The following is a 16,864-nucleotide window of genomic DNA, read 5'->3' on the forward strand; positions in this document are numbered from 1 at the left end:
ATAATAACCATAGATTATTAAATATAATCTAAGATTATTATATTAATTTGCATACTGCCTCCTGGTTCATCGTATCAACTAAAACTTTATCATGATAATATGTGTTATAAACTTAGTAAAAAATACAATTTTTGTTACATACATCATTAAAACAAGATTAAAATGATATTTGTTCTAAACATTGCCCGAAAACGGAATACAAAAATATCAAACATTAATCTCTCTCTCTTATTGGCAGTAATGCTTAAGAAAATATATCGATCTTAAAATATATGTTAATATTCTGAAGTAGATTACAATTTGTTCATGAAAGCCTAATGTATATTGCCTGAGGCGTTCGGTAACATCAAAACATTTGCACTACTCTCTACTTTCATATCACACACACAGTGATGACACATGTGTGTTAAACATTGAAGAAATGCTGCTTGTATACCTAACATAGTTCTTCTTTCAATTTAGCTTATACTATATACATATATATAACGTGTCAGATGTAATACGCCATATATTTTGCAGTATAGTATATTTTATAACATTTACACGCTTTTGTAAACGATAATCTGTTATAATAGAATGATCATCATGTTAAATTTTTATTGAATATATTGAATAATATATTGAAAGATGTCTTCTCAAGACAATTGTTATATTACAATATTCACTGCATATTTATAAAGGTTTCTTTTTCTTTTTTTTTTGGGGGGGGGGGGGTAAATTAATTATATATGTATAAATTGATTCCTTGTTTCCAATTTGAAAATTTTTACTTTCACAATTTGGTTTCAGTAAAATAATTCGTTTTTTAAGATAAATAATATTAAACAAACAATAATGATAATTACATATATTAAAGTAGTACAAACATTTAAATATAAGAAGTTGAAAGATCTAAAAGAATTGAATCACGTAAAATGTGATTACTTGAACATCACAATCGGATTTAACAGAAAGTTCAATACAGTCTTTATACTGAGACAAAGATCTCTGATAATAGAGCTTAAACTTATACGATATCTATAACGTTTGTAAGATGTTTTCAGATTAAGGAAGTTGCACGCGAGACATCCTGCCTCTTCTAGATCAATGTGCGGTTCGGTGCCACCGAGAAGAGATTCTTTTTCTAAACCATTATTCAGAAGCACACCGGAAAACCAAATCTTGTCGCCGGGATATATGTTTAAACTAAAGTTAGTAAAAGAATGATCCGCGACAAGACGTATCTCCGTTGTACTTCCCCATACGCCATTTTTCATCTTGACGGAGATCTCAAATTCGTACCGGTCCCAAGCTGGTAGGTGACACTTACTCCTTTGCTTCTGAATGCTCGTGACATGCATGCAACTCTTTTTACGAATGTCGTCGCCCGAATTACAATTTTCCTCATACGGTTCCCCATACATACAATTGAATATCGATCTAATGTTATCAGGTAATCTGTTTAATATGATTGCGATATTGTTTTTTATCGATTTTAATCTAACATTCGTCACGTAACCTTCCCACGAAACGGGTATGCCTTCCAATTGGGCGCATTGCACCTGCACTTGCGCTTTTGATGACACTTCTTCCCATGCAGGTTGATGACAATAGTTCCGATACTGATCCCATGTTAAACTAGAAATCATTTCATACGATATTTCGTCGGAATCCTGTTTATATTCCATTATCATCGGCCACGATAAGAATGTGGCAGCGCCAATGCCAAGCATGATCTATAGAAGATATTTAGTACAAGATATAAATATTTGAATATCTCTGAATTTAAGATGGTCAAGGAATACAACGATATACATACTTGAACGAGCGTAATGATCCAATTAAGTCTTGATGCTCTGATCCTCCTCAGATACCATGAAGCCAAAATTGGCATTCCTCCGAGTACAGTGGTGACTGCTATTCTCATTGCCAGGTCATTTTCCGACAAATATTTTGCAATGGCTATGATCGGTAAAATGACGGAAGCTATACCGGCTATTGGAAGAAAGAGGACCATGCCGACTAATGCAAGGGCACCTCTGATCAAGCCGTACCATGTGGCGCCTTGAGAACTGAAAATTGCTATTTGCCACCAGCTCAGCGTAACGCAGTGGGGTATCAAAGTTCGATACGTGCCGCGCCAACCGTCTCTCGCAGCCATTTTCGCGAACACCGCTGGTATCAGAAGATAAAACACGGCACGGAAGTTGAGACAGAACTCTATGCCGTTGCCGACAACGTAAGACGCGAATGTTGGTACTCTGACGTCCAAGAATCTCCAACTTTGCGCAACAACCATATCCGTCTCGTAAGGATACTTCGCGAGGACATGTACGCCGAAACTGAACAGGGCTAGGAAGTCGGGTAATCGTGAAGAGTCCTTCCACATGAAATTGGAAAGCGTGATGAGAGTCAATGCGACCGCTATTACGGTGAACTCGGATTGCGGAGTCCACTGGTGAGCTATCAGAGGATAAATTATCAGGTTCAGCAGCAATGCGAGAAAGAAGTGTCCGTGAGGTTTCAGATTGTTGCGGCAAAATTGATATTCCGCCTCCTCGGGATTCAGATTTCCGCCCGAATAACTCAGAAACAGGCCGGACCACACGCGGAAGTCGTTGAATTCACGTTTCCGCTGGAGCATTTGAAATGTGGCCACCACCATGACTACGAATGATAGATAGTAGAAGGCCATCGGTATAAAAAGTATTAGGTTCTCTGTACCGAATAAAGAGTACAGTAAGAGTAATAAGAAAATGTGTAAGTTCGACGTAAAGAAGATGTTTCTGATCGACGTTCCGCTGTGACCCAGAGTCTCGACCAGCCAACTGTAGAAACGCTTCAGTGATGTGAGCGGATGGACGAATGGTCTCTGCAGCAACGGTATCGTATCCAGTGCCAGTTCGGAAAGATCCACCGTACAGAGAGCGTGTGATACTACTGGAAGCATTCCGCGTGCATAACTCGCAGCAGCGGAGACCAGAACAGCCTCTGTGATCTTCTCACCTTGATGGTCTGCCAAATCTATGATTATGTAGCAGAACATATGTAAATGTAAAGGATACGCAATGTTTGTAAAAGTTTTTAAAATTTCTTACTTTGAATATCATTTGTCCGATCTTCGTCTTTCGAAGCTGGAGAATCATCAGGAAGCCCGTTTCTGGGGAAGCAATCATTATCGTCATCATTTAATCTGTTTTGCGATAAGTTGCTAGAAGTAATATTCGATTGAGAATAGTCATGGTTATTGGTCGATGGAGACGATAAATTTCTCATACGTCTTTGCAGTTGTTCAGTGGTGATAAAATCCTCGCCGTTTGATAAGCTTTAGGTTGGAGAAAGAAATTTCACATTCAATATACATATATAATGTACGATCTAATTTTAATTGCTTATCCTTTGATTAGTTATTCTTTACCTCATGAACATCTCCCTCGCTGCTCTTCTAGCCAACTTTTCATCTTGCGTCATGTCTAGACAACTTTTCACATCGTAATAGTTATGCTCTGTGATACCACGGCCTGTGGCTAAACACTTTCTAAGAATGTCGGTTGCTTCTAAATTTCCCTGCTCTGAGGCTTTCGTCAACCAGTAAACACCCAATTTTGCGTTTTCTTCTTTATCAACATCAAGATCTTCAAATATATATTTTAATATAATATTATATATATCATATAAAAAATTATACATATCAAAGATAGGGAGTAACATGACAAAAAAAAAGAACTTTAATACAGAGCTTATGTTATAAAGTTTACCACATCGTTCTTCCAATAATTGCTTAGCCAAAATCACTTGAGATTCTGGACAGCCATCTTCCGCCAATCGAGAACGTAATCGTCTAAGAGAACCTTTTGGTCCATCTATCAATAAAATTTACAATTAGCAAAATATTTAATCACAATTCATTATCTCATCATATACACATGAGACATTAATAATAATAATATAATTGACAGTTTTGTGTTGTGTTGCGTTGCAAGCGATGTTAGCTATTGTGATTGTGTATTTTTTGTTAGTTTTACTCAGATTGCATCCATTTTTATTGATGCGTAATAATTATGCAGTATCAATAATTGTTAATTAATAAAACATTAATTTGAATATACTGTTAAGGCGCGTACACACACACACACACACACACACACACACACACACACACACAAAAGCCATTTCTAATAAGATCAATTGTTTGATTTAATAAAATTCGTATCATAACATAAGGATATCGCTCGTTAATTGTCAAGAATTAATTTTTCGTCAATTCTCATTTAAAAATTACTGCTCATTTGTTTATTTGTTCGCAAAACAGATTTTATAACGCGTCGTATATCGCGCCGTTCTTGTCACAAGTCACGTGTGCTTTTCAGAGATATAAACACAGTCCGTGTCCTTGTCCGAATACCAGGCGTAACTGGGCGTATCGTCTCAAAGCTACTCGAAGCTCGATCGTGCAAGATTACGGAGAAGATGATTACCGTACAGCGTCCACTGTTTTCTACCGGATCTGCCAGACAACGGCACGATACCAGCCATACTTTTATGGATCGAAACAATTCGCGATTGATGCAAGATCCGCCTGCTCGATTCTCGTTTGCGACGGATATTGCACTTTTGCTGTTTCGCAGTTTCGCGATCCAAACGCTGTCACGAACGCGAAACGCAAAACACAAACACCCGCTTATTACGCGCCTTTGTCGAACGCTCCTGTTGAACAGCTGGCAAGCGTGGGCGCGCGGCGCCTGCGCATAATCCATAGTCCATGCCTGTAAAGTTAAGTTAGACTAGAGTTAGTCTGTTCATTACAGCTGAACTGGCTGCACCAGTTCAGAGCCCATCCTTCTCCTTCCAATGGGGACAGAAAAAGATAAACTCTGAAACAGTGCAGCCAGTTCAGCTGCAAAGAACAGACCCTAGGTTAGGTACGTAAACAACGCGCGGCCGCGAACGCGACGCGCCAGTATCGCGTATCAGTTCAAAGATTAAATTTTTCTTGCTCGCGCGCGTGCGTGCTTTGTGTGTGTGTGTGTTTTTTTGACAAATTTCCGTCCAGCATCTCAATAAGAAACTGAAAAGTTGATTTAGTCGCCTATTTATACTACAAAAGACGCGTTATCGTAAACACGATGAAAAGGTTTATTCTCCTGTTGCATAAATTTAAATTTTTATTATCTCGTTACAAACTTTCTTTTCTGTTACAGATACATTACAAGTAATTCGACTTTTCCAGATACAACAATCAATGGAAAATTTATCTTGTGCGGAATGTTACAGAGCTAATCGAAAGGTATGTTGCATTAAAATATTTTTGTTCGTCGATTTCACAGATAAGTAATTTTGTGAAACAATTTTTGTTTTCGGAATAAATATTTTATATGAATATAAGGATAAGGTTTTCTAAATAAATGTGTGCTTCTTCTTTTTTCTTATTGTTAGTTGATAAAGAGGGGAAAACAAAAATTGTCGATAAAAACTTGTGCGTTGTTAGTGAAATAAACTCTAATTGTAAGAGAAAGAATTTTTTTTAATCCAGTTTTAAATACTTATTCTTAATGTTAGAAAAAAAAATCAAAGCACATCTGTAGATAGATAGATTTATTCCTTCAATATATATGCAAAAACTCTTATTGTGTTACAATTATAAGATATACATAATCACATTAAATGCTATGCAGTTTATTTGACAATGCGAGAATAACATGTGTACAATGTATAATGCATATTGTCAAAAAAAAAAAAAAAAAAAAAATAAAATAAAACCGCTCTTCTATATACATATGATGTATATTTGCAACTCGTCTACTCGTAAAGACATGTTTCGAGAAATTTTCCAGACGCAGTTCAATTTGTCAAAACAAATGACGCAAATACGTGTTTATAGTTAGCAATAATAAGCGGCGCGCGCATGTTTAGTATCTGATTGAACTTGCAAATTTGAAGTCGGTTTCAATGAGTTTGTAGTCCTCGGCCTCGAAATGCGTTGATCGAAAGCCACCCGCGAGCTATATTCATTTAGCAAAACCACGTTTTCGCGGGTTGCTCGTATAGTCAGAAATCGGCGCGTAAGCTGACACTGTGAATCATAAAACGGATAACGTACAATTATAATATGTATATTGCACGAGCAAAAGTCGCGATTTAGAAATATTATACTTACAAATTAGTCGGCCCGGTATAAGGTGGCGGATTTGGACGAATGTACGGATTGCAACGTTCACCAGAGATTCTGAAAGATAAAATTTATTATAATCACATATGTATGTATCAAGGCAACGTTTGGATCGCAAAACGATAATATATAAAAGGCAAGATAAAAACGAGTGAATGATCTGTTAACATATCCTTCATATTAATAGTAGAAAAACGGACTTTTTTTAATGTCTTGTTTGAAAAAAAAATTTATTTTTATGACTTGAATTATCCGAAACATTCTGTTTTGTATTCGTGCGTATATATATATATATATATATATATATATATATATATATATATATATAGTCCTCGTGTGTGTGTGTGTGTGTGTGTGTTTGTTTGTATATATACAATATATATATATATATATATAGTTTCGTGCAACATATTTACATAATTTAATAAACAATAAGAAGAGATTTATTCGATTTTGTATGAATATCCCTATACGATCTCCACGTGACGCATTCACAATGCGATTGCGTTGAATTTTATTTTCTTTTCGGTTTCTCTATCTATCTTTTTTTTCTTATTTTTTTATTATATTTCATTTTGACTGAAAATAATTACAACTATTATATAATACGATAGCACGCGCACTCGTACATTTGATTAATGAATCTATTTGCGAGTTACGTACGCGCAATATTCTCTTTCTAGGAAATGACGTCCTGCTAAGCTAGAAACTGCTACGCAATAACGCGATAATCTGATACGTTTTTTTCTTACATCTTATCTAAAAGTGAATCTTTTCTTGGGAAAGTCCGAGAAGTTCCGGTGCAGGAAAAATGCTTATAACAAATATTCATCAATCATGAATTGATCATCAATTATTTATGACCGTCAGATTTCCAGGGATTGAAAGAAGTATAATTTCGTTGCAAAAGATGTACACGATAGCAATCTTTATATTTAATTTGTTATTAATGGAGAATGTGCGATAATTTATGTAAAAAGTTTATTTTTTAAGTGTCGAAAATTAATTAATTTGTTGAAATTATATTTTTCGATCTCTGTAAATTTCTACCTTGGACTTCGCGATAGAGAATCATTCGGACTCGATGGTTGAGCTGACAGAGATTTCAGAGTGCCTCTCTCCGACATGGCATATTGCACCATTTGTATTCCGTTGTTTCCGACTCCTTCCACTGGTGTAGGTTCTCGCTTTTCGCTGCAAAAATAAGAATATGGTTTCGTTAAAACGGGATTTTATTTAAATTTAGGAGGACATTAATACTTCACAATTCGGATTTATTATTCGCGTTTATTTAATGCGATAAAAAATAGTATTTCGGACTACGAATAAAATTAAAATTCAACCTTGATCGAAAACTTATTAATTATGATTAACTATGACGTTTTACCGTTGTATTTATCATATAATGATTATAAACATATTGTTAATACTTCATACAAGTTTTTAAAAAGTCCATAGATTCCTAATATGGTATATTTAAATAATAGTTTGTTGATGACAAACACGCAGACACAATGAATTAGAAAAGTTTAATATATAAGAAAATTAAAATCGGAAATCCATTTTATCTGAATGGTAATTAAAATGGTAAAGTCAATTTTACCATTTTTTTTCTAACAATTTGTCATGTATATTATGATTCACACACGCGCGCGCTCACACACACACACACTAAACAAAATTAGTAGTATTTTAATGATGTTGCGTCACTTTGCAACAATTAGTATGCATTAAAAATCTCAAATTAGTTATTTACGCAAGTTTGAACATACCTAACGGGTTGTTCTCTTATAAGGAAAATATTAAATAGTTCATCGAAATATTCATCTGACTCTGGATCTGCCCTAGGAAAATAAAATATAAATATCTATATTTTTTCATCAAATATCTTTAAATAATAGCTGACTAATTAATGTCGTTAAATGCAAACACCCGATTGGTTTAACATTAACGCATGCGTCAATCATAAATTATAGTGACACCGAGATTACATAATTTAAATTATATAAATACGGAAGATGACTCTTACAACTAGATAATAGTATGTTACTTTTTTTCATGGCTGATATTTTAATTATCATTTACGTCAGAATAATCTCGTGCAAACTTCGAAAATATAAACATACAAGTTGCAGTAAAAAATAAAGAAAAAAAAAACTGCAAATATTTATGTAACTAATCGAATAATTTAAACAAGTCTACGCTCCGACATCATTTCATTTGTTATTAAAATAACGTTTAATTACTAATCCGTTACTTGCAGTAAACTATTGTATGCTTAGTAGACTCTAGACGTTTCATCGGCCGTCGTAAAATATTCCAACCCCATCTTTTTACGATCGACGATAAGAAAATATTATAATAAAATATCATATTAATTCAAAACATAAAATTCTTCTACGAGAAAAGTTGCTTGAAATTTTTTCCCAATATTTATATTAACATATTTTTAAGGTAATATAACGAAATTTCGGCGCTTAATTAATGCGCTTAAGATGCGATCTCTAGAATTTTGGCTTCTGGAGCAAGCACACAAAAAATTTGTATCATCATTTATAGTATTTAATTATATTCTCATCGCAATCAACGTTCATATACATATATTTATCATATTAAAATAGGAAGAAAGGCTAGGAAATGGGAGAGATCGCGTCGATTAAAAAAAAAAAAAAAAAAAAAAAAAAAAAAAAAACCGTTTGTTGTATAATTGTGGAGAAAACCTTGCGTTGTGCGACAAACTTTTATGACGATTTTATTCATCGAAAAGAGAATGGGTTTTTTTTGCGGGCTTCTCTTCGTTCGCGGCCGCAACCGCCAGAATTATTTAATGAGTCATATCGCGCGTGAATCTATGACGCGCGCGAGTCCTGTTCCTGTTTGCGCAGTTCCCGCATTATCAACCGCATGATTACCTTGATCGCGTGCGTGGATCACGGATCACGACACGGTTCGTCGGAATTGTTGGGACTCCGGGGCCCTTGGAGAGTCAATACGAGCGGTTGAACATGAACATGGAACGTGAAAATAATTACGCGAGATCGCGCACGCTCTCCCCGCGACTCTCCTCGATTGTAACTTCAATGAATCCCGATCCCGATCTCTCCCCTCATTGTCAATGCATGCGAAATGAACACGGCTGCGTCAGTACTGCGTCAATCGTCACGTGCCACACGACGTAATTGACTTATTATCGCGACGCGCCAATGAAAATTGTTACGCCCCACGATACTTGAAGACACGCATTCGCGCACTCGAACTCGCACTGCGAGCTGCGAGTGCGCTTTGGACAGAGAGTCGTATCTCTCTTTTGCAAACACGCCGATTACCATACACGATTATCAACAACCGGCGATCCGGCTAAAATTCTGCTGCATTCCACTTATAAATAATCGCGCGTCTCCATTTATGACCACAGATTGAATCAGTTGAAATTTTCAGCGTGCACGATTTCGTCGGTAGAAGGCGTCTTTTCCACGTCAACATCGCGACGTTTTTTATTATCACAAGTAAATATAGAAATAACATTGACATATAAAGTCAAAGTTATACTTTATAATATAAATTGTAAATATATATCGAAAAGTAATGTATTATCGATAATTTACTTCGCCAAATGTATCTTATAATTATTACATATACAATAGTACGTTCACAATAGACATATAGTGTTTATATATGGTAGACATATTTGGTGAATAAAGTAAATTTACGTTTATTTTCTCGATGGCTGTACCTCGTATAATGACGTGAGCTGTTTATAAATGCCTCAAGAGTTTTAATTGCCTTCACATTGCGAAAAATATTAATGATTAGATTAGATGCAATTTCGCATGTCTTTCTCGAATACATGTTATCATTGTGAGATTCAACAAGTTTTTCGTAAATATTTACGATAAATACTGATATTCTTTGACGCAGAATGTCTAATTATAATAGATTAACCAGTGTTATAAAAAAAGGGGGGGGGCAAAATATATATATATATATAATGTATATTGCATACTACGTATAAAGGTAAAAGCGTCTCAAATAATCGCTGCTAAAAATAATAAAAGAATTGATAAAATAATAAAAAAGAACGTTTGCAAGAAACGTATCAATACATTAAATTAGATTAATCATTTAGAAGTTGTAAGAAATCATTTAGAAGTTATAATAAATGTGTGAGAGAAAGAATTGATTTGATTAATAATTTTACGAGTATAGCATGACTCCAGACGAATCAAATGTAATACATGTCTTGTAATAATTTTTATACATCTTGTACAGTCATAAAAATACGAAAGCCTTCAATTCAATCACTTTTCTATAAGCATTCGGAAAAATCTGTGAATTTCATGACGGCACTTGGGCGATAATTTTGCAAAGTGGCTTTTATAGCTGTTGTAAGCATTATTTCCGGTCAGTTCATGCCTTTTAACGGTAGCCGGTCCATACCGCTTTTGTGATTAGCAATTGAAGCGTTCAGTCGATACAGCATTATGTCTTTTGCGAACTCGTAGATATTATTAGAAAAAGAACACTATTTTATATATCTTATTGAGAATAAAAATAGTTGTTTTAATATAATACGTTAAATAAAATGATATATCCTCACACACATATTAGACGTATCTAAAAAAATATCTCATCTTTTATATTCTTTTTTTTGTATGTTTACAAAAATATAAGTCAAATAATAGTCAAATCGTGTTGTAATTAATCCTTTATCTTTTTCGAAATTGCTTGCCTTTTGAACAAATTCTCATTTGTCCATACTATTGGAACAAGGTGGTTTTTTTTTTTTTTTTTTTTTTTTTTTTTTTTTTTTTTTAATCAGAAACTATATGATTACTTGAAATTATTTGCTCAATAAAGAATACTGAATTTATTTTTCCATAACATGCAAAATAACAATGTTTCTTTCTTTCTTTCGTGATGACGTATCGACTGCGATTGTTGGTCGACGCATCGCGACGACGATAGACGAGAGACGAGATCGAAAAATTCCGCGATATAATGGGAAATTTGAGCAGACGCGCGATTGGAGAATACAAAAGGCAGGCGGCGGTGTTTACACGCTGTGCGTGGTCACTGATCGGCGGAAATCGGCGTCGATCAGCGACACGTCGATCTATTCCCGCGTAAACGAGTGAGCCTTGCTTACCGATAAGCGATTCCGCGGTTGCGTCATACATCATCTGACTGTTGATCGTGAGGCATCGATCACTCGCGGTCACTTACCCGTTGGTCGTATATCGCACGCACGTATATATACATATGTACGCACGCATGCCACGTGTAGTTAGCATATGCGTGTACACGCGCGCGCGCGCGCGGCGTGAAAGAGATCAAGTATACGAATGGTAGGTAGCACAGTGTACGCAGACATGACGAGCGAGCTCCTGACGAAAAAGAGACAGAAAAATCAGATGACACAAAGACACGCACAAGCAAAAAGATCTTAAATGAAAAATATTATAAGCAAGATGTTAAATATCATTGATTCTACGACATATTATCAGTTTAATCGCCGTTAATGATTCGGATCCCAAATAGGTTTTATGCTCGACGAACTAAAATAGTCGCGTTTTCTTTTACGAGTTACAAAAACGTATTTGTGTGCGCCACAAACGTAACGCACACAGCGTGATAAGATAACATCGTTAGATCGGTTACATCACACGAATCTCGTATCGATATATGTAGTCGCCTGCAATCGATTATTTTTCTATCGCATAAGTAAAATATACTTGTATCCCGACGACTATGTAATTTTAATCTTTTTATTGCTTCTAGAAAGACACATTGTTCGTTTTTTTGTCGCGAATCATTACCCGACCAAATTAGCCGACCCTGAATGCTCGTTTTTATTGTCTTGAGCTACAAATAGAGAAAACTGGAACGTGATAATATATATGGCAAAATAAACAGCTCCTAATCTTTTGACACACACACACACACACACACACAATATATATATATATACGCAAAAAAAGTAAGAAATAATATATTATAGAAAATATACGTACAAATTTTGTCGAATTAAAAAAAATCTTACTTTTTCTTATCGTTAGCGAAAACTTAATCGCGTATTTATTTTTAGGCCTCTTTTAATTCCAATATTAAAAATTTTGATGATTAAACAGACTTTGACTTGCGTGTTCTTCGTTTTCGTTGCGTTTTCCACGCGCAGCAGATGCAGCACACGCGTACTTTTCAAATTTATTTACCGAGCATTCGTGCGATTTAACGCATTTCAATTGTGCGGACATATTGGATATTACACTTCTACTTAGAAATGGAACTAGTCGTAATATTATAGCATGTAATAATAAGAAATACAGACACAACAACCTCCTACCCTGATGTAATCGAATATGTTGTCGCATTAAATGCGTTCCATGATGTGCCAAGTATTGGAATTTTATTGGAATTGAATTATATATCGCAGGATCAAAGAATGATTTTTGTAAACATAATCGAATTAAAATTCTTCTACGTTTTGATCCTGCTGCAGCAACTGTATTACAACAGATTATGCGTGCATTTCCTCGGAAAGTAGGAAACACTCATGTCAGATGTGATCTTAAATTTCGTTCAATGTAAATGCTAAACAGGAAATAATGTCGTCACCCATACGTAAGCCCATACGTGGCCGCAACTACTGATAAGAAATAAAGATACCATCGACATATACATATGACGTCAGAGCGTTAAAATTGGAAGTAAAATGTTGAGTAAAAAATAAAGTAACGAAATTTGCATTAAATGAAAAGAGAAAAAGGAGATATAAAATAAGCGACACAAGCGTGTTAGCCTTTATCAAAGATAAGAATGTGCGAATTAAAAATAACTTTTCCGGAATGCAGATGACCATCGCGCGTTAAAGTAGCTCCGACTGGTTCTCCAACAGATACAAGTAACAAGCGCTTACATTTTCTCGTGATGTAGACAGAAAGCGGTGCTAAGCAAGGCACCTAGCACGAGAAGTAGTATGACCGGTACGAAAATTGTGGTGGCGATTTCTTTGAAGTAGCTCCTTGTAGGTACGCTTGCTTTCGTTGAACGGGCCCAACGCCACTCTGTGTGCTCGGAGATGCCCGACGAAGGCAGTCCTACGACGCTGGGACCCCGCCGAGCGCTCTCGTGCTGCAGACTCTGCTGGTCCTTCTCTAGCTAGAGGAAATATAGTAATAAATTGCTATCGTCTCTTAAATCTATCACTAACGAAGAGAATACCATAAAATGTTACAAGCGGCGCGCGATTTTCGGATGATTGTTGTTGATGATTCTCGTGCGAGACAATGCACGAATCGAATATCGTGAAATTAATCGATTAAGATGAGTTTATGCATCGTGCAATTAACATTTGCGTAAATTAGGGATGTTTGTACGATGATTGAAAAAATACTCAAGAAATACACGATAACGATAGATGGTGGAGTAAAACGTGCATTGTCATCGTCAAGCATGTGCTTGGAAACATGCCAAGTTCGTGTGATGAAAAGATAGATAGTGTATTAAATGCTCGCGCGCGCGCGCGTGTGTGTTTATGTGAGTGAGTGTGTGTGTGTGTGTGTGTGCACTGACATATACGATAACATGTTGTATCATGAGTGTAAAATTTTTCGAAAGGCAAATAATACAAATAAGCGTTATTATATTATAACAGGTAGAGTTGATTCTTTAGATCTTCATTGATAATATGACATATGACATATTATAATAAATGAAAGAAGTATCGTATATAATACAAAATACAATGTAGTTTAGTCAATCAACTACTTACTAATCTGAAGGAACACCAATCCAATCTGAATTCAGCCTCTCGAAAGAGAATCTCCACGCTGGTCCTCTTGAAGTCTCTGGGACACGACGGCATTTTCCAGAGCGGCTTGACTTCCTCCTGCAATTCGTTCAATTCTTGCGAGAACGGCATCGTACTGCCCAATCTCACGATGACTCTGAAACAAAAAGGCTACATTTCTTTCTGTCCTTTTCATTGTCAGGACGACAACGAAGAGAACTATTGTATATGAATTACGTAATTACGACGAGATATAAAATATCGTACATATTCCTTTTTTTTTCTTTATTTATAAAAATTCTTATCGACGAAACATAAATCCGGACATATATAATCCGTTACACTGTAAATATCTTTTATAAGAATCGTATATGTACACGTCATTTTTAAATTCAACTCTCTACATTCGAGCAAATAGAATAATTTATTTTCCGATTTATTTGTGAAAAAAAATTATCCTCTTTTTCATTACGATTGATGATTCGATTTTACTTAAATTACATGCATTGAATCAGGTGTGTGATAAATCGGAATATCATCGGGAGCAGAATAAGAGAGTATAATCTCGAAACAGATAATTAAAACGCTGAAACATATTTATGTAATATTGATAATAATTGGCCTCTCTTTGAAATAAAGACCGCTATTTTCTCGTTGGTTTTAAGACACGTTATGACTTAGATATAAATTTGAGCTCTTTCATAATGAATGATATCTCGTTGCGAAAATCTTTGCCTCGAGATATTTGTCCAAACATAAATCTACATTGGGAATATATAACGTACGTTTCTTTCTTTTCCTTTTCGCCTCGCTATCCCGCGTCACGTCCCGTACAATAACGTTTTCGTAAGGATTGAATTTTTTTTTGCTCATATCGCGCGCAAATACGTTGCTTTTCTGGTCACGTGTTGTTACTTGTTACACCGGAAGGAAGTCTGCCCACGCCGCGCCGCGCTTCAATAACATCAACATCGCATACGACTCGTTTCACTCATTCTGCGTACGAGACGAAATTATCTTCCTCGATGGTTTCGCGCAAACAAGTATAGAGATAGACAAAATTCAAATCCCGAGAATGACGGTCGAAATTAAATTATTACGAGAAAAAAACCTGCTATCTATATTCACAATCAAGTATATAAACGACTGGTTCGATATATATATATATATATATATTGTAAATTACACATTCGCTGCAATTGTGAGATTTGTGTTGAGATTTCCTTATTCTCTTCTATGTTTTTCATCTTTTGTACGGATAAATTTTGTTGCGGAATAATAATAGTCATTGTCTGTATCAATAATATACGCGGTACATTCATCGATTATAGAAAATCCACATCATGTTAGAGACGTATTTTTCTGCGGAAAAAGTACGACAGTCACAAAAGCGGGAATCGAATCTACGCTATCAATGTACATGATAAATTATGATCGTTGATCCGTATAATCGCAGAATCTTAGGGGAGTCACAGTACGATTGCAAATTTCTAATCGGAAAGGAGAAGAGGAGAGAAGAAGAGAGAGAGAGAGAGAGAGAGAGGGGGGGGGGGAGTCCACGGGGGGCTTGAAATTGAAAGTTTATTCCCGAGAAATGCGTGAATAACAGTATCGTTATTCATTGTCAATTCCGGATACTATGGGAATTGACGATACTTACGCGATACGTAAGCGAGAGAAAACGGTGCCTTTTTCTACGGATCGCATTATGAAGCGATGAGATCCGCGTGGAAGAAGTCGCATAATAGGCATCGTTTAATTTAATCTCGATGACGTAGCTAATAAGAATTTTAAATTACACACTATTCAAGATGGTTTGTGCAAAATTCTTTAGCATGTTGGCTGATTTATGTAAAAAAGAGCTCTGGAATTTTATATTGACACGTAGAATATTGTACGCGTAACATTATAAGCTCACGCAACGAAACGCTGTGATCTTGCTTCACGATTCGCTTCGGAAATGCACATTTAATAAATCAATTATTTGAAAAATATTCTACAATAAAATGCTTTTTCATATATTTAGCTTTTAGCGCATAACGAATAAGAGATGTTGGGCGAAGGAATGAGAAAAATAACTGCAATGGCTCGCTCTTCTAATGACTCTCGAGTTGTCGACCACAATTAGATTAAACATATCCAGCTTCCGATAAGAGAACGTACCTATTACGTTCCTTCCTGTCACGTGTCGCGTCGGGCGCATAAACGATAGTAGAAAGACATATATGTAGAAAGTAGGAATATTATTTTAAAAACAACTGTGCGTCGCGGATGCACGTCACAATGTTGTTGATCGGGCGATTAAAATACGTCAGCGATATCAGAGAAGCCCCTTGATGTCTCGTTCCGACAGCATCATTCTCATTCCCGTGTGACTACACGCTATCATATTCCTATAAAATTTTATTCTCGTACTAGTTTGTAATTTCAATTTATACTGCGTAAAAATTAGCTAATTGTCTCATCAGTCAGTAATGTTCGACGAAAGGATCAGAGGAGAATTCGTCAAAGAGAACTATCGCTTTCTCTATTCTCAACCATATTCTTTAATATATTTGTTAGTAATCGCGCGAATATTATTTGACAATTAATGGTTAAAAATATTTTATAAAATACTAAATCGAAAGAGACGAAAATCATAGTTGATAATTTTGACTTTCCAAGACTCACCGCGAATTTTGCTTTAGGGGCTTAAGGGTTAAATTGGGTTTGATAATCTCGAAACGTGACTCACCCTTCACCTTCGCTGGGTTTCAAAGGTAAACGAGCTCCGAGTTCAATCGCAGATGCTAGAAAGGTCACGTACAGATCCGCGGCACCTTTCCACAATTTTTTCCTACAATCAAATAAAGTAGAATGCGTTTATTACGCCGCGTGCCGACGTGATTATCGAATTACTGCACATTACGTATGTCATTATCGAAAAC

At 35.7% G+C, this 16,864-nt stretch overlaps 2 protein-coding genes and 1 long non-coding RNA gene across 12 annotated transcripts in view; 1 reads left to right on the forward strand and 2 right to left on the reverse strand.

The window, feature by feature from the left end:
• Wfs1 (wolframin ER transmembrane glycoprotein wfs1) lies at positions 1–5,057 on the reverse strand. 3 transcript variants are annotated; one of them, XM_070298339.1, is made up of 6 exons: positions 4,672–5,057; positions 3,738–3,842; positions 3,398–3,614; positions 3,078–3,304; positions 1,799–3,003; positions 1–1,715 (listed from the first exon to the last, which is right to left on the reverse strand). In XM_070298339.1, exons 1-6 carry the CDS (start codon positions 4,727–4,729, stop codon positions 921–923), a joined length of 2,607 nt encoding a protein of 868 aa, XP_070154440.1. In that variant the 5' UTR covers positions 4,730–5,057; the 3' UTR covers positions 1–920. The 3 variants fall into 3 exon arrangements, with proteins under 3 accessions (XP_070154440.1, XP_070154439.1, XP_070154441.1); XM_070298338.1 differs by lacking the exon at positions 4,672–5,057 and adding an exon at positions 4,458–4,605; XM_070298340.1 differs by lacking the exon at positions 4,672–5,057 and adding an exon at positions 4,262–4,436.
• On the forward strand, positions 4,739–10,016 carry LOC138934510 (uncharacterized). Its single transcript, XR_011447143.1, has 3 exons — positions 4,739–5,113; positions 5,181–5,266; positions 9,587–10,016. It is a non-coding gene; the product is annotated as an uncharacterized lncRNA (long non-coding RNA).
• Scgalpha (sarcoglycan alpha) overlaps positions 5,560–16,864 on the reverse strand; it is a 19,169-nt gene continuing 7,864 nt past the window's right edge. For 7 of the 8 annotated variants that reach the window (XM_070298341.1, XM_070298349.1, XM_070298343.1 and 4 more), the window contains 7 exons: positions 16,672–16,773; positions 13,920–14,094; positions 13,065–13,306; positions 7,921–7,992; positions 7,199–7,342; positions 6,137–6,205; positions 5,560–6,052 (listed from right to left, as the gene is read on the reverse strand). In XM_070298341.1, the coding sequence (XP_070154442.1) occupies positions 6,028–6,052; positions 6,137–6,205; positions 7,199–7,342; positions 7,921–7,992; positions 13,065–13,306; positions 13,920–14,094; positions 16,672–16,773 (829 nt within the window). In that variant the 3' untranslated portion in view covers positions 5,560–6,027. The remainder of the gene's footprint in view (positions 6,053–6,136; positions 6,206–7,198; positions 7,343–7,920; positions 7,993–13,064; positions 13,307–13,919; positions 14,095–16,671; positions 16,774–16,864) is intronic. The other variant, XM_070298344.1, reaches the window with a different exon arrangement.

Source organism: Polyergus mexicanus, unplaced genomic scaffold (genome assembly GCF_030449975.1).
Source record: "Polyergus mexicanus isolate NDT 795.1 unplaced genomic scaffold, iyPolMexi1.0 SCAF_7, whole genome shotgun sequence".
Taxonomy (NCBI): domain Eukaryota; kingdom Metazoa; phylum Arthropoda; class Insecta; order Hymenoptera; family Formicidae; genus Polyergus; species Polyergus mexicanus.

Coding starts and splice junctions, on each gene's coding strand:
- Wfs1 (XM_070298339.1), bottom strand. CDS start 4,729: ATGCGCAGGCGCCGCGCGCCCACGCTTGCCAGCTGTTCAACAGGAGCG. Junction 3,615..3,737: donor ATTATTGGAAGAACGATGTG/GTAAACTTTATA, acceptor ATATATTTGAAG/ATCTTGATGTTGATAAAGAA. Junction 1,716..1,798: donor GGATCATTACGCTCGTTCAA/GTATGTATATCG, acceptor TATCTTCTATAG/ATCATGCTTGGCATTGGCGC.